The sequence below is a fragment of the Mytilus edulis genome, chromosome 14 (assembly GCF_963676685.1).
Source record: "Mytilus edulis chromosome 14, xbMytEdul2.2, whole genome shotgun sequence".
NCBI classification, from domain to species: Eukaryota; Metazoa; Mollusca; class Bivalvia; order Mytilida; family Mytilidae; genus Mytilus; species Mytilus edulis.
In genome coordinates, this window is record NC_092357.1 from 59,647,669 (window position 1) to 59,666,581 (window position 18,913).

The 18,913-nt window shown below is 33.6% G+C and overlaps 1 protein-coding gene across 3 annotated transcripts in view; it reads right to left on the bottom strand.

The window, feature by feature from the left end:
* The window catches only part of LOC139503747 (uncharacterized), a 120,207-nt gene that overhangs the window by 84,108 nt on the left and 17,186 nt on the right, over positions 1-18,913 (bottom strand). For all 3 annotated transcript variants that reach the window (XM_071293592.1, XM_071293591.1, XM_071293593.1), the window contains exons 8-14: positions 16,821-16,877; positions 15,694-15,777; positions 11,472-11,524; positions 11,110-11,170; positions 6,348-6,411; positions 5,615-5,703; positions 5,236-5,343 (exon numbers count right to left, since the gene is read on the bottom strand). In XM_071293592.1, coding sequence (XP_071149693.1) covers positions 5,236-5,343; positions 5,615-5,703; positions 6,348-6,411; positions 11,110-11,170; positions 11,472-11,524; positions 15,694-15,777; positions 16,821-16,877 — 516 coding nt within the window. The remainder of the gene's footprint in view (positions 1-5,235; positions 5,344-5,614; positions 5,704-6,347; positions 6,412-11,109; positions 11,171-11,471; positions 11,525-15,693; positions 15,778-16,820; positions 16,878-18,913) is intronic.

Genomic DNA, 18,913 nt, shown 5'->3' on the forward strand with positions numbered 1-18,913 from the left:
AAATCATGATATATTCATTGGCTTAAAGGGACAACCCGTGGTAAAATCACAATATATTCATTGGCTTAAAGGGACAACCCGTGGTAAAATCATGATATATTCATTGGCTTAAAGGGACAACCCGTGGTAAAATCATGATATATTCATTGGCTTAAAGGGACAACCCGTGGTAAAATCATGATATATTCATTGGATTAAAGGGACAACCCGTGGTAAAATCATGATATATTCATTGGATTAAAGGGACAACCCGTGGTAAAATCATGATATATTCATTGGATTAAAGGGACAACCCGTGGTAAAATCATGATATATTCATTGGCTTAAAGGAACAACCCGTGGTAAAATCATGATATATTCAAGCCCCATGAATTATTTCTTAAATGGAAAAATAGATTAGTGCAGAGCTGTAAATGGCAAAACCTTTAGGAATTTTTTGGCTCTCGCTACTCTTTAAGGGGGTAGACCTTTGTTCAGGGAGATAACTCTTTAAATCAGTCAAGCATTTGTAAACGTCAAGTTCATCAATGTATTTTAAGCATTTACCTGAAACAGATTGAAAATAATCTATGTAACCTAGAAGCTTAGAATATGTTTTTGAAAATGGTTGACACAAACGTCAGGGTTGTCAATAAGATTTAAAGTAGGAGGTTAAATAATAAAAGTAGCAGGCAACACCGGCGGACGGCGTAGCCGTTCGGCGCGACGAGCTTGCTCGTTGCCCTTAAGCGGCCCCCAGAATTTTTTTTAAAAATGGTGCAAAATCCTGCACCCTGGGGGGCTCCTGAACTCTAATTTTGTTCTTCGCAAACACCATTTTTTTAATGATGATAAGGTAAATGAGCAGCAAGATGGTCATATTTTCTATAAAGTTGATCACATATCATCAAGACTTTCAGCTAACAAGTTATTGAAGTTGTTTGCAGGTTTTTGAGGAAAATAATGAAGGCATGACTCTGTAAGACATGGTGATCATTCAGGAAAAGATTTAAATTTGATTTTATTAGTTGAAAATATTTTTAATTTAACTGTAGACATGCAATTATTCAAATAGTTCTAACCCATAGAAAACATTTTTCAGTATTAATAATTTCAAATACTTATCACAATAAATCAAATGATGAATTCAATGGACTGTTGTTTAAAGGCAAAAAGGATGCACTTTGGTGAAATTACAATAATCAAATAAAATTGATACCATAATTCAGAAGAGCATTAGTTAAGAAGCAAACAAAAGGAAAGAAAGAAATCTAAGATCTGCTTACATTTTGGTATTAAAATGAGTTTTTGTGAGTTAATAATTGAAGTCTTTTATTAAAGAAAGGAAAAATGGGATTATCATGGTCATAGGTCAAAATATTTTACCCTGTATCATAGGGGAAAACCCAGAGATTAAACATCTGACAGAAATTCCAGAACCTGGTCAAAGTACATCCTTGAATGCATAATGCAAGACTCACACTTCTTTATAATCATAGGGAGACATCATCCTCATCCTCACTTTTTATTATTATTACTTGGATCAGGTTAGTCAGGGCATGATTGTGTCAGGTGGTGGCATGCTCCTAGTCCTAGTATTTATGACTCTATTTGAAGCTACACAATGACATGCAAACGAGCTATCTCTACATTTTTTTCTTTCATTTCAAAAGAAAGGCCATGGGACAGGTAAACATATGATTTATGATTTATGGTAAAAATAAAGAGTCTGCTGTTAAGAGGCTCTATCACTTGAAAACAAGAAAGTGAATATCACTTAATGAAAATAATAATGTGATGTCTGCTTTTACGAGACAAGACATTGCTCTTTTTTTCATTTCATGGTAGGACCACGATCATGCACTTTCATGAACATGACCAAGGAGGGTGTCTCAATTATTTGAATGCAAATGTCATAGAACAAACCTTTTTTTTCACTTTGTTGTTGATTGAAAAAAATCTGAAATTATTTTCATTTCTCTGACTATGCTATTGACTGGTTACAAAATCTCGTTATTACTATGAATGCATCCTTTTCCTGGTTTCAGTACAAAATCTTATAGTACTTTGCAGCGAAATCAACAACCAGGATCTATTTAACGGAAATTCAATTTTATTAACCAATCAGAAATGCCGTTATATATTTCTCTTGATTGTCCTAGATAGTGACCGACGATCTAAAACTAAAAGTACGATTTATATTTTTTTGACATCAGAAAAACAACCGATGGGAATTTGATTATAAACGACCATTTCAATCGGCAATCGGTTCTTAATGAATACGCTGAACGTACTGATGATTTTAAGAGTTATTTCCCTTAACCTAGGTCTACCTCCTTAACTTCATACATTATTTGGCTTTTAACTTTTTTGATAAATATTGGAGCATGAATGAGCATGATTATACTAAAAAGTTATATGAAGGCAAGGCCTGGGATTTCAGTCTTTACTCAGTACTATGAGTACGAAATTTGTGCTCAAACCACCAAATCCAGTATTTTGTTGGTTTATTACTGACTCTTGAGTACAATAATCATGCACTAAATGTTTAAGACCACAAGGCTACTTTCCAATTTTCTCAGAATAATCAATTTCTGTACATATCCTTTTAGTTATTATTTACAAACTGATTTTCAGTTTGATATTATAAACTGGTTCTCAATTGATCAAACATGACCTGAATTAGACAATAGAGTCTGGTCTTGTGATTTGAATGAAACAATTTCTCTGACATCTCTCACCTGATTAAGACTGTAGATTTTGTTCTGGTTTCTTGTCTGACAGTAGAAATCTCACCTGATTAAGACTGTAGATTTTGTTCTGGATTCTTGTCTGACAGTAAAATCTCACCTGGTTAAGACTAGATTTTGTTCTGGTTTCTTGTCGGACAGTAGAAATCTCACCTGATTAAGACTGTAGATTTTGTTTTGGTTTCTTGTCTGACTGTAGAAATCTCACCTGATTAAGACCGTAGATTTTGTTCTGGTTTCTTGTCTGACAGTAAAAATCTCACCTGATTAAGACTGTAAATTTTGTTCTGGTTTCTTGTCTGACTGTAGAAATCTCACCTGATTAAGACTGTAAATTTTGTTCTGGTTTCTTGTCTGACAGTAAAAATCTCACCTGATTAAGACTAGATTTTGTTCTGGTTTCTTGTCTGACTGTAGAAATCTCACCTGATTAAGACTGTAGATTTTGTTCTGGTTTCTTGTCTGACAGTAAAATCTCACCTGGTTAAGACTAGATTTTGTTCTGGTTTCTTGTCGGACAGTAGAAATCTCACCTGATTAAGACTGTAGATTTTGTTCTGGTTTCTTGTCTGACAGTAAAAATCTCACCTGATTAAGACAGTAAATTTTGTTCTGGTTTCTTGTCTGACTGTAGAAATCTCACCTGATTAAGACTGTAGATTTTGTTCTGGTTTCTTGTCTGACTGTAGAAATCTCACCTGATTAAGACTGTAGATTTTGTTCTGGTTTCTTGTCTGACTGTAGAAATCTCACCTGATTAAGACTGTAGATTTTGTTCTGGTTTCTTGTCTGACAGTAGAAATCTCACCTAATTTAGACCGTAGATTTTGTTCTGGTTTCTTGTCTGACAGTAAAAATCTCACCTGATTAAGACTGTAAATTTTGTTCTGGTTTCTTGTCTGACTGTAGAAATCTCACCTGATTAAGACTGTAGATTTTGTTCTGGTTTCTTGTCTGACAGTAAAAATCTCACCTGATTAAGACTGTAGATTTTGTTCTGGTTTCTTGTCTGATTGTAGAAATCTCACCTGATTAAGACCGTAGATTTTGTTCTGGTTTCTTGTCTGACTGTGGAAATCTCACCTGATTAAGACTGTAGATTTTGTTCTGGTTTCTTGTCTGACAGTAGAAATTTCACCTGATTAAGACTGTAGATTTTGTTCTGGTTTCTTGTCTGACATTAAAAATCTCACCTGATTAAGACTGTAAATTGTTCTGGTTTCTTGTCTGACATTAAAAATCTCACCTGATTAAGACTGTAAATTTTGTTCTGGTTTCTTGTCTGACAGTAAAAATCTCACCTGATTAAGACTGTAAATTTTGTTCTGGTTTCTTGTCTGACTGTAGAAATCTCACCTGATTAAGACCGTAGATTTTGTTCTGGTTTCTTGTCTGACAATAGAAATCTCACCTGATTAAGACTGTAGATTTTGTTCTGGTTTCTTGTCTGACAGTAGAAATCTCACCTGATTAAGACTGTAGATTTTGTTCTGGTTTTCTGTCTGACAGTAGAAATCTCACCTGATTAAGACTATAGATTTTGATCTGGTTTTCTGTCTGACAGTAGAAATCTCACCTGATTAAGACAATAGATTTTGATCTGGTTTTCTGTCTGACAGTAAAATCTCACCTGATTAAGACTATAGATTTTGATCTGGTTTTCTGTCTGACTGTAGAAATCTCACCTGATTGAGACTATAGATTTTGATCTGGTTTTCTGTCTGACTGTAGAAATCTCACCTGATTGAGACAATAGATTTTGATCTGGTTTTCTGTCTGACAGTAAAATCTCACCTGATTAAGACTATAGATTTTGATCTGGTTTTCTGTCTGACTGTAGAAATCTCACCTGATTGAGACTATAGATTTTGATCTGGTTTTCTGTCTGACTGTAGAAATCTCACCTGATTGAGACTATAGATTTTGATCTGGTTTTCTGTCTGACAGTAGAAATCTCACCTGATTAAGACTATAGATTTTGATCTGGTTTTCTGTCTGACAGTAGAAATCTCACCTGATTAAGACAATAGATTTTGATCTGGTTTTCTGTCTGACAGTGAAATCTCACCTGATTAAGACTATAGATTTTGATCTGGTTTTCTGTCTGACTGTAGAAATCTCACCTGATTGAGACTATAGATTTTGATCTGGTTTTCTGTCTGACTGTAGAAATCTCACCTGATTGAGACTATAGATTTTGATCTGGTTTTCTGTCTGACAGTAAAATCTCACCTGATTAAGACTATAGATTTTGATCTGGTTTTCTGTCTGACTGTAGAAATCTCACCTGATTGAGACTATAGATTTTGATCTGGTTTTCTGTCTGACAGTAAAATCTCACCTGATTAAGACTATAGATTTTGATCTGGTTTTCTGTCTGACAGTAGAAATCTCACCTGATTAAGACTATAGATTTTTATCTGGTTTCTTGTCTGACAGTAGAAATCTCACCTGATTAAGACTGTAGATTTTGTTCTGGTTTCTTGTCTGACAGTAGAAATCTCACCTGATTAAGACTGTAGATTTTGATCTGGTTTTCTGTCTGACAATAGAATTCTTCATCACCAATTAGCTTCATGCTGTATATCTTGTCTCCTAGATCTAATCTCATGAACTACAACAAACATAAACAAATTATAGTCTGTCAAGTCTAATTTCATTATTCTAATTTTTGAGCAAGGAAGATCTGTCACTTGATAAGGAAGAATTGTGGATGTATGAATGGATAAACAAATTTGAAGACTTAATGGTCACTGTACAAGCCCATTATCTAAGTAGGTGGTGTAACCAGGCAATAAAAAACTTTTCAGGTGATTTAATTATTTAACCAATCACAAGATTCCTTGGACAATAATATGATTAATACACTGTATTACTATTTTTACCTTTGAGAAATTATCCATTCTCCATATTTGTACACTACCATCTAACGAGGAAGAGAACAACAAAGGGTCGGTCTTGTGGGTCTGCAGCGCTGAAAATAGAAAACAAAAATCGAGAATATTACCAAGAATTTTTATCATAGAGTACACAGGAAAGCAGAACTCCTTTTGAGATTTTCAAAGATACATATATGCACCCATTCTCAATCTTTAAGTATGCTCTAAATATTTATTGAATATGGTATAACCCTGATCATAAAGAACAGAAACAGTTTCAGCTCTCGGTTTCAAAATAATTAACTTTTCAAAACAAAAGTTTATATTGATAGGGGATTAATAAAGGAATCAAAAGAGCAAAAAAAAATATACAGGTCAATGTGCTTGTTTTCGAAATATCAGTCATTAAAATTTTGGCATGAAAATGTTCTTTTTTGACTTTTCATAGCATTATCATTGACAAGTTTAAGTTCTCAAAAACTATTAAAAAATAATTAAAATTTCATAAGACTTTTACAGATAGCTTATCATTATACATGTAAAAGATTTATAAAAAGAAAAATGGGGGTCAATGTGCAATTTTTTAAAGGCAATCAAATGGATAAAACCAGAGGATTCCGAAAATCTGACCAAAATCCCAAAACATTACAAGCCAACATCCTTAATACAAAGACCAGAAACACAAGAATTTTTGACATCATACTGTTCAGTACCCTTTTAAATGGCTTATATAGTTTACCTGTTATGACATCATGGTGCCCATAAAACACATGCACCTGAGTAAATACAACAGCATTCCAGACCTGTGAAGAGAAAAACTTGAAATAATTCACTTCTTAAAAAAAACTATGATAAACATTATAAGGTCTTTGCATCGGAACTAAACACATTCATTTCTTTAAAAAAACAGTTGTTAGCATGACACAGGTTATGTTCTTCTCATATGGGTCAGGATCCCTAATAGACCTTGAGATGAGGAACTCAGATGACGTAATTAAAAAAAAATATTAGTCCGCCATACAATTGTGGATGCTGTGATTTTAAAAATGGACATAAATGAACAATAAGAACTGTTTTATAGAGCTGATGTGATGAGAAAAGAAAGATGTAGATTTGACCTGAAATAAATTATTAGAAAGGACAATTTTTTTATTGAATTTTATGATCAGAATTTTGGGATTATTTCATGAGGAGAGTGACATTTTTCACCATCTTCCGGGGTCCAGCAATTTGCGAAAAAAGTAATCTCACTTGCCACCCCGAAAATTTAACCAGACATGTATAAATGTATCAGCTTCGATATGAGCCATCATACATGTTCAAGTAAACGATATGGACTGAGCAACGGAGGAAAACGTTACCATTACGGCCTATGGAGAATTAATTGTAAATGTATACCCATATATGTTATGATTGTATGATACTAAACCACTAAGGGGAAGAATTGTGCCTGATATACATATGATGAAGACATAATCTTTCAATCAGTTTAATTGAAGTCTGGAGCTGGCATGTCAGTTCAACTGCTAGTAGTCTGTTGTTATTTATGTATTATTGTCATTTTGTTTATTTTCTTTGGTTAAATCTTCTGACATCAGACTCGGCCTTCTCTTGAACTGAATTTTAATGTGTGTATTGTTATGCGTTTACTTTTCTACATTGGCAAGAGGAATAAGAGGAGGGTTGAGATCTCATAATCATGTTTAACCCCGCCACATGTTTGCGCCTATCCAAAGTCAGGAGCCTCTAGCCTTTGTTAGTCTTGTATTATTTTTAATTTTAGTTTCTTGTGTACAATTTGGGGTTTAGTATGGCATTCATTATCACTGAACTAGTATATATTTGTTTAGGGGCCAGCTGAAGGACGCCTCCGGGTGCGGGAATTTCTCGCTACATTGAATACCTGTTGGTGACCTTCTGCTGTTGTTTGTTCTATGGTCAGGTTGTTGTCTCTTTGACACATTCCCCATTTCCATTCTCAATTTTATATGTAGTGGAAAAACAAAATAGAAATTATTATAAAAATCAGTTTCATATATTTGAACTTCTGCTGTAGAAAAATTCACAGCTCCCAACTTCTTAAAGTCCCCATAATTAGTTCTTGTTGCATTCCTATACATATACATGTTTAAGGATGTACTTAGGTGAGGTTTTGAAATTTGTGTCAAATGTTCGGACTCCTTGGTGTTTTTCCATATAATACAATGTAAAATATTTTGCCCCATAACACCCGTTTATTTTTTCATAAGACTTAGTAGCTCATGAAAGGTCATTTACCAAAATTTTAGAAGATTTTTAATTTTCTTTCTTTTGTTTTGAGACCTAATAATATCAATGCAAATATAAGGTAAAAGTCCGAGTCAGCCTTTTCCCACCATTTTTTAAATATAAAATATCTCGAAAAGGAAGTCCATGACCTATCAATATTTTTAGCTTATTTTTATCCTTAATTGATGCTCTATCAACTTATAGTATCAATTTTAACTTCTTAATTTATTAATTTTCACCTAACCTCATCTAAGTACATCCTTAAAGTGTTTTAATATGTAAAAAACAAGAATGTGTTCTAAGTACACGTTTGCCCCATCCGCACTATCATTTTCCAAAAACTTTAACCTGAAGCGGTAGACGGACAAATAGACAGACAAATAGACAGACGAACAGACGTACAGACCAGAAAACATAATGCTCATAAATGGGGGCATTAAAACTATGGTTTGAGTCAGTATATGGACCATAATTTGGTTTTCGGCCTTTGGTTTCTTTTTGTATCCTTTTTTATAAGTTCTAAAATTTTAACTTTTATTTTGTGGGTTGTGTTGGTGTTAGAATAGTATGAATGGAACAATTGAGTTTTTCGAGAAAAAAATTAATACATTTTGATTCACCGTTTACGTGACAGGAAACCAAACAGGAAACCAATCTTTATTTTCTTTATTTTGCACAATATAATTCAAAAGGCATATAAATAAACACCATTACTAGTGTTACTTGCTTCATGTTAATATTTAAAATCTATTTTCAATGTTATATTAAAGTTTTTTTTTAAACGTGACAGGAAACCATAAGAAACCGAAAGCATTTTTTTAGTTTTATTTTATTGCAAAATCTGCTTAAAATAATCTGAACAGTATACTTTTTCTTAAAATCCATCTTAAATGTAACAGTATTATAAAACTCCTAAATATGTGCTTGTTTTGAAAACAATTAGTACAATTTATTCAGAATTTTCCATATTTTCTTCATTGATACAGGATACCATAATCGTTGTATCTTGATGTTTTTGGCCAAAAAAATATATATTTATATTTGGTTTTGAAATTCCAGTTATATAAAATTTATTCCAAATCATTGGCAATGTAAAATTCTTTAAATCCAGTAAAGAAAAAAACTTTTAACTTGGAATTAAAATCTTTAAAATAGGCACCATGTGATATTTGTGACCTGTACACCATCTACATGGTTTCCACATTTTAACCTACTTTAGTGGGCTAAAATCAATAAAGTACTTCCTTTCAAGTCATGCCTGGTAAAAGTTTACTTTTCCTTTGACAAGTTTATTTCGTTTCTGAAAAGTGTTTGCAGAACATGAATAAAAAAAAATAATTAAAAATTGTGACAAAGTTACCAACTTTGTACATTCCTAGTGTAACGGTATATTAACATGCATTTTTCATTTAATTATCTTTATTCACCTAAAATATCTAGTAATATTTACTGCTGAAGCAAAATCAATCCAACGAACATTGGCACCATGATAAGAGACGTAATTTCGATTGAATTTTCCAAGGACCCTTTACATCGTTATTGGGAAACGTAGTGTGTTTAAACGTTGGTCAAATTTGAAATCGATTTTGTCAAGTCATTGGGCATTTATTTTCACACAAGATCGTACGTAACATTATGCACATAGGAATAGTAATAGACCCCCGGCGCAATCTCTTTGAAAATTGTATTTTCCTTTTTTAAACAAGTCGAAACAAGTCTACAGATTATGTTTGCTAACATCCCGTTGGAAACAAAAACAATGTTTAGAACTAGTATATCGTATGTCCGGCTGTAAGGGCGTGATCACATGTTAGTCACATGTTTCACGTATGACCGGAAATGATTAGAACTAAAAGGACAAAAACAATTTTAATAAATAACTGGACTTCTGTTTCGTGTGAAATGTAACGCATAACGATAACGTCATTTTCTTACTTAATTATTACGAAGATCAAAACAAGAATGTAAATCATCTCTGATTTACCTGTTTGAACATCTCGCGAGAGTTCATATTTGCATATTGTTTTTAAGAATTCGATTACAACAAAGCAGATTACATCATCTAAAATTTGCGTTACGAAATCGGACACAAAAATCACGCCACTGTTCTTACATCTGCTACATAAATACTTATAGTTCTCGGCATTTTCTTCTCACTATTCTTATTGGTCGATGTTCTTTGTTATTTGAAAGCAAAAGTTACGAATTTGCCGGTGACGATTATCTATAAATCAGTCAGCGTTATGCTCTTCGGAAGCAAAAAGTAACGCGAGAAACGACACAAAAATACGGTTGTAGAATCTTTGAAATTCGTATATTTCAATTTTTTTTCTAGGGAAGAGTAGCATACACTTGTATGTTAATAAAAATAATGGCATCTTTAGATGTAGTTACAACTTTTCTTACAGTAATTCAAATTTTATCACTTTTCTATAGTTATAGGAAACGGAGCCCAATAGCAAATTATGGTCCATATGTGTGCTTTAATGCCATTTTAGCTCCTTCTAATGCCTGTTTTGAGGTATTCATTTGATTAATACAGAATTTTATGAGTCTGGTTACGGCGTTTCAGAGGAAATGTTAAGTAAATCAGTATAAAGCTGTCACATCGGTAAATCATAAATAAATTTTCTTTTTTTGGTAAAAAGACAATGTATTCATGTGTCTTACAACACTGACAACCTTCACAGGTCTTATGATTATGACTGAAAATAATTATCTGACACACTATCCCTAATGCACCTCCAATTGAGGAACACAAAAGTTGTGTGTACAAAAAATCTCTGTGTAGTGATATTAGACATGTTTTAATTTTTAACAAGTGACTGAGCTTAACTATTTGTGTTGATCTGGAAAGTATAGGTCCTTAGAATAAATGTGTAAAAACTATGGAGTTATTATATGTATTCAAAATATTAAATTTTCAAAGAAATTATTGTGTGAAAAAAGGGACTTTTTACCATGAAGTGCCCCATCACGAAAGGATTTTCGGGGTACGCTAATTTACGGAAAAATGAATTACACTTCGTATCCTGAAAATTTAACCACATATGGGAAAATGTCTCAGCTTCGAAACAAGCCATCATACATATACAAGTTTACGTTATGGGCTGAGCTACAGAAGACAACATTACCATTAAAGCCTATGGAGAAACAATTGTGCATATTGCCCCATCTGTCCATCTTTCTTTTAAAGTAAACGGAAAGTGGTACAAAGGGTAGATAACTCTTACCTTGATGGCTCCATCGCCTCCTCCAGTGATGAAATATTCTCTGTCTTTATAGAAACAACAGCTAAATGTAATGAAACAAAAATTATTTCACGATTGAAAATAGGTATGACATGATCAGTGTTACACACTTTTTTTTGTTTATTGTCTTTTCTCTTATCTATTTTTATTCTTTATTAGTTCTCTGACTGTGACCATTTTTTTTTGCTCAGGTGTTCCTAGACGTTCCTTTCATAATTTAGAGGTGCAGATTTTTTTATCAATAGTCTACAGGTTCAAAAGTATATAAAGGGTACTTAGAGGTCAATTTTTCTGAATTTGGAAAATTTGAATACATTTACTTTGTAGAGAAAAGTTGTACATACCATCTTAAAGAATTCCCATGTCTGTTCTCCAAGTGATGGGTCTGCCTCATTGTCTGAAGTGAAAATGAAAATCATATTTGATCTACATAAGATTAAGAGATTTACATAAATCTGCATAAAAAGGGGAAAATATGAACTTTAAGAAATGACCGACTTACGATAAAAAAAAATCAAATCTCTAAATGAGTTAACGATAAAAAAAAATCAAATCTCTAAATGAGTTAACCATTTTCAACATATAAATCAAAATGTATAGGTCCTATAACAACAACACTTTAATAAATGCTCCAGTAATTTATTGAGATCAACATGTTTCAGTCATCAGGATACAAAACAATACATAAAATAATGTACAAAATTGGGTTGAGAAAATTAAAACGTCACAATGTTGCTATGGTCACGCCTGTACGAACTGTGACGCCCGTATACGACACAGAAACCAGGTGTAAAAATCATACTTTATCCTGGCGGCATTGCAGTGTTTACAAAATGCATGTCCAGGCGTCAACCAGGCGTAAATGAGGCGTAAACAGGGGCGTTGCTAGAAAGAAACGATGTGGAAGCAACTACCGCCGAGCGGAGCGATGCGAAAAAATTTTGGGACCCTATTATGCAGCAAATTTTTTTTTTCGGTTTTCGGTCATAGGACGGTTAAAAGAGGAGCTATATGTAGATAAAAATTTATGAATGTAAAACTATTAATAAATCTTCTGAATATAGTAATACATAAACAACACATAATTGTGATACAGAATTTACTCAAAATTGTCCAAAATCTGCTCTTCGGGTCTGGGCAGAAACAAACTTCTCTATTACTTTGTCAACATTCACACTGAAATCCTGATGAATATGCAGTAATGCTATGTAACTTTCGTTGTTCATTGTTGATCGTACATTTGTTTTCAATTACATACGTAGTATCGTGACTGATAGATCTCAGGGCCATCATGGCATGGTAGCACTCGCGAGATGTTATAAACCAGCGTACGTGTTCGGCATCGAGCGACCTCCCAATTGAATTCGTCAAAATTACATGCTAGGTCAGTTTCGTATGTTTCAGACAATATTGATATTGGCAGTGTCTGCGCGTACCCGCATGTGGGTACGAATAGTCAAATTGACATTTGTAGGCTACGGGTACCCACATCCGGTTTATAATAAAATGCAATCAAATCGGGAATTAAACGTGAAATATATATACAGAAATTATCGATAATATGGGGATTTCGAGTAGAAAGAGTGAAGGGTATGACAAATAATATTTTCAAATTGTATTTATAAGTTAATAATATATAATAAACCTTGCAAATTAAATGCACACTGATTGAAAATGAAATATACAGTCCCTGTAAACTATAGTCCTATAATATATAATATCCGAATTTCAAGTTGCTACCACGCCTCAGAGGCAAAATGTTTTTTGATGTGCTGAAGGTTTAAATTTTCGTCAAACATTTTGTTATTTATTAACGAAGCTTGTTCCAATTCATGATAACTTTGAAATGTCTTCCCCACATATATCACTCTTTTCCCATTTTAAGAATATTTATTAACCGAGAAAAACTGTTCACTTTAATATACATATATATATAAATGTTTACAAAACTTCCAAGTAGTTGATCAATTTTATTCACTAATTGCGATAATTTCTGTATATATTTTACGTTTAATTCCAGATCCGATAGCAATTTATTATAAAACCGGATGTGGGTACACGTAGCCTATGAACGGCAATTTTGCTATTCGTACCCGCATGCGGGTACGCGCAGACACTGCCATTGATATTTGTTCGTTTGTGATATTTCCTACAACACGATGAAGCAGATACAGCACAAAGAAGCGATTTTCTGATAACTTGACGCGACCCCACTCCGGCTCCAGTTGCCTTATCATATGGTCTATGAACGCAAAAAATAATGAGACTTTCCAATACTGTTTTGGCGTGGTTGCAGGGTGATTGGCTCCGGTAGTCTGTCAACCACATCGCCTCAATGATATCGAAGGGATCTGATAATTCTAATGCCGATTGGTACATCTCATTCCAAACTGATGAACTGTACACTGTAAAATGTGCTCCAAAACTACATATCTTAGACTGAGTATTACAAATTCAAAAGTAAAAATCTTGCAAAAGATACAAGTAACCTTCCGGTTTTGTCATAATCTCCAAAAACAAACCCAATTATTTTGAAACCAAATGTCGTTATTTAATGATATTTCATCAATTAAAAAAAGTGACAACATAGTTGTTTCCTTTAACATTCAATTTATAAATTTTTATTTTGCCATTTCTTTTTTGTATGCCGAATCAATGTGCACGCAACTTCGGAGCTACGATCTTTTTCTGAATGAACAGCTTCATCAACACTTGTAACCGGGATAGACGGAAAAGACACCAACAGTCTCCGATTCCGATTGACCAACTCATCTCTCTCTCTTCTGCTTTTTTTTTTTTTTTTTTTGTGAAAACGACGTGGATGCACGTGCTGTCGTGCCTCCGGGTAGCTACGCCCCTGGTAAACTAGGCGTAAACCAGGCGTAAAATTAGGCGTAATATTTAAATGAGTACGCCTGGTTTACAAAAAAAATAGGCGTAATATGCAAATGAGTATGCCTGGTCAATAAATAAACCAGGCGTAATATCCTTACATAATACTACACTTATTTTAGTTCCGTGTATTAACCTAGCTGTGTACTTTTGTGTATTTGATACAAACTTCTGTACTGTTGCTTTTATTTCTTATTGTTTGACAAAAAACTTGAAATATTAACCATTGAAGAAGCTAATATAGAAATAAATACATTTTAAGCAGACACTGGCTCAAATAAGTTTAAGTTTAAATAAGAATATTGACAATTATTTTATCTCAATAAAAGTAGCATTTTAACTAAGTTGTTTTTGAAAATTATTGTCTTTTGAACTAAAATATAAATGATAATACTGCAATTTAACTTCAAGTAAAAGATTTTAATGTTATTTTCCAAGGATAAAGGTTTTGGGATTTCAAAATTTCTGATAGAACATAATACTTAATAACTTAGTTATACTCACATTATTATTATTTACCATGTATTACTACTTTCCTTTTATTTCACAATTTTCATTAATTTATTTGATTCAGTATTTCCAATTAAAGATTCTTCCAAAAAGCACAAAACAAGCTAATTATCCCTGAATATATGAAGCTGCCATGTGTCCAACTCTTGCAAACTAAAACCAAAGAGCCAAATTTTGAAAAAAAAATCCCATGATCCTTTAAACAAAGGATTATGGGTATTTCTATTTACGCCATACCAACAGTTTTACGCCCGTTATTTCAATTTACGCCCGTAAGAAAACTTACGCCTTGCTTATTTCAATTTACGCCAGGTTTATTGCTTTTTTCTACGCCTGTAAGGACTACAAATTTACGTTTCCTGCTTCCTTACGCCTGGATCTAGACACGTAAATACCACTTACGCCTGGTTTACGCCTTATTTCCAGGCGTAATACGCCTTATAATTTCATACAGGTGAGTAACATTATGAATTGAAAGAAACCCTGAAAGTAAGTATATAGGGAAGTATGAAATAAAATGGAATGAAATGTCAGTTGTGTTGTGTGTTAACTTTGTGTTCAATTAACATCTTTATTTCCAAATATAGACAACATTTTACTAGCATTTCCGTACCATTTCGACTGGCTTCCCTTGGCCAGAGGTACTACTCCCAATCGCGTCAGGAATGCTGTAAAGTGTTTGACCACCAAAAGTATAGGGAAAATTAAATAAAATATCACTAGACTATGCTGAATCAAAATTATAACTACAATTTTAATATTATTCTGTCAGACAATAAAAGATCTACAATTAATTAAGGTGGTACCTAACACTACAGGGAGATAACTCTGTAAAATCAGCAGAACGTTTTAATGACGTTGTATTGTTAAAGGAATATTAAGCTTCTCAATGATCAAAATAAGTTTTTGCCAAACTGCTATATAACCAGTGTAATTTTTCTGATTAAACGGTTGGTTCAAAGTTTATGAAATTTTTATATTTTTGTCAAAGGGTCAAACTAAATACTTTGTCAAAATTTAAAGAAAATTAAACGAGCCAAATTAATTTTAGTTCAGGTGTTAGGTACCACCTTAAATACCTTTTTAAAGATTTTTTCTAACAGTCTCAATTTGCAATAAATGCTTAATTACCTTTAGGAAGCAGTAATTTCTATATAAATATACCTCATAGTTTACAACATATATTCCTTCATAAGTGACGGCCATTAACTGTTTATTCCTTGTATCCACTTTGATGTCAATTACCCACTATAAAATAAAAACATAAAATTTAAAAAGATAAAAGATATGGCAAGTCCCACAATAAAAGTTCAATTTTCACGTCATACATTTTATATGGTTAATTTGTCAGTTTCCTGCCTCAGTTCTGCGTTTTTTTCTGGGTACTTTGGTTAACTCTGCCAATAAAACTGACTGTCTTACATGAAATTATCCATATGATTTAGAATATGACATTGACGGTTGACCCCTTTCAAAGAAACCACCAGCATGTACACACAACCATGCTGCAATGCTTTAGACACCATTGATCTAGAGACTTCATGATTTACATGTATAAAGCTTTTAAATGTAAAAAAAAAAAAAAGATCCCTACCTACCTACCCACCTGCTGATAGTGTGGGTCGGCAATGCCAAACAAACAATTTTTTAAGGGTGGCCTAATGCAAAAAGAAATGACCAAATATCAAACAGTAAGTATCTGTCATATCCGTTTTCTTCTTAAGGTGGTACCTAACACTACAGGGAGATAACTCTGTAAAATCAGCTTAATGTTTAAACATGTTGCATTGTCAAGAACTCTGAGGAAAATTCAAAACAGAAAGTCCTTAATCAAATGGCAAAATCAAATGATAAAATACATCAAAGGAATGGACAACAACTGTCATATTCCTGACTTGGTACAGACACTTTCGAATGTAGGAAATGGTGGATTGAACCTTGGTTAAACCTCTCACTTGTATGATTTTCCTAAAACAAATGTGAAGACTTAAGTAAGAAAGTAGGAGTATTAGGACAAATCTTGCAGAATGTAGCATACTATGGATTCATTCATTTTTCATGGGTATCAATTTTCGTGGATTGATTTTGTTGTTTTGCCAATGCAATCTCTGCACACAAAACTTATAGAAATTTTGTCATTCGCTGAACATTTGTACATTATTTTATTTATGGTTCACCTGCACCCATGAAACCCATGAAAATTGGTATCCAATGAATAATAATGAATCCTCTGTATACACATGCCCCTAAATGCCACATCCAGAGGTAAACTTATTGATCATTTTACTCACCTCATCATTTTGTAAATCTGTGTTAAAGATGTCTCCAGGTTCAGCTTTGGCTGAATGCTAAAAATAGACAGAGAAAGGAATGTTATGCTTTCATAAAAATATATTACAATATGTTTAAACTAAAATATACCATAGTGCAAACAATAGATACTATTTGATGAGCAATAATTAATACATTCTTCATAAAAATATTTTTTATGCAGCTCATTCAAAAAGAGACCCTAATAGTCCGGCCGATCGGTGAAAAAATTGCTCAAATAATGAGGAAAGCACCAATTTTTGCATGATGGTACATTTTTGTGTACTGAGCAATATTAGCTATGGACCCACCCTCAAAATTCAATATGGCGGCTTATTTCAAGATGGCTGCCGCACGTTCTAAAATATTTTCCAGTATTGCACAAATCACAGTGGATTTGATGCTGGAATCACAAAAATGAACATATTTGAATGACTTGGTGTACTTAGCAAGATTTTGTTGTGATCTATCTTTGAAATATAAAATGGCGGCTATTTTCAAAATGGCCGCCTTGAAAAATAAGCAAATATTAATTTTTGAGAATTGACCTGAATATAAGCATTTTATAATGTATAGTGCCACTTAGTATCTGTCCCAGTTCTGTCCTTTTTTATTTTGCCTTGTTTGTCATTTTATACACAAAGTAGTAGCTTTCATAAAAAGCTGTAGTAGTAGCTTTCATTCAGTAAAGCTGCACTATTTGTTGTCTTGGGTCACACATAAAAGCTGTGATTTTGGATTTATCTGCCATTAAGATACTATTCAGTGTCTATCTTATTTCGGAGTCGCAATATTTTGCAATTTGAGATATTATGCTTTGAATTGAGAATCATTTAAATACATATCAGTGAAATGGCAGGAATTGGGGACAAAAAGAGGGTACCTTCCAACAACTGGCATCATGTAAATGAATTAGTGGACAATCGAAATAAAGAAGTTAAATTCCTGCAATGGACACATCATCTAAGTCAAAATTTGACCTTAGCCAGTACAACGCAAGTTTACCAAAAGTACACAATAAAATCCATGTCTTGGGTCTTTCTCCTCTTGTAGTTCGCATGAACCATCAACCGCGCCAACTCAGTTGAAGGTGTCTTCACCTTAAGTCAAAAGTCCTATGTCAGGGCCCTTGGCCCTGCATGCATGAGACGGGTTGAATTATTCAACAACAATCTCCTTTCAAGAACATACTATAAACCTCGAGTGCTAATCAAGGACACCAGCAAAAGGCATATGTGTCTTCTTACGCACACTTACAATCTACTATGAGTCAATAATATTTTGTTCAGAGCAGCACACCATTACATAAACAATTGACTGCAAGTGGATTCTATCAAGTTTATCCAATGCTGAATGAAGTGCCTACTGACGGTATCATCCCTCCTTAGCTCCTGTAGCTCTAACAGGCTTCCCATAAAAGCAAGTTGACTCCACTGACCGATCCAGGAAAGGGCAGAGGAAACCAAAAGTGTGTGGCAACAGTTCTTCTTCATACTACTCATTGAAGAGAGAATATACCCGATGGCAAGAAATATTGGTGCAAGGGACCGGAGCCGAAGCCCACAGCTCCAAAAATTGCAAAAACTTAATTGAAGAGGATCCTTGAATTGGGAGGCGTTCATTTATCAATTTGAACGAACTGTCGGTAGATGACAATGGGAAAACAGGAAAAATGTGTGTAGGCCCCAGATTGCCAGGCCGATGTTGGCTTTGAGTACGCTCGCAAGGTAAACACAGATGACGATTCCAAGGCCTTAAAACATTCATTTGAAGCAGCGCTTCAGCAAGAAAGATAATTAAACCAGATTGGAACTGAAGCATTCGTCCGAGGATGTAATGACAAAGATTCTTCAAGGCATGTATTTATAGAGAGGAACCCAGAAACACTCAACAAGGCTTTAAAAGAATTGAAAACCTCAATAGCAAATATTGGATATATGGATCAAAAAGTGCCAATTATGACCATCGACAAGTCTACTTTGCTGATGGCGTAGTATCGCCGACCGATAAAGGGAATATGAACAGTCATTTGGATAATGAGGTGCATAACCTCACACAAATTGTCACAAGACTA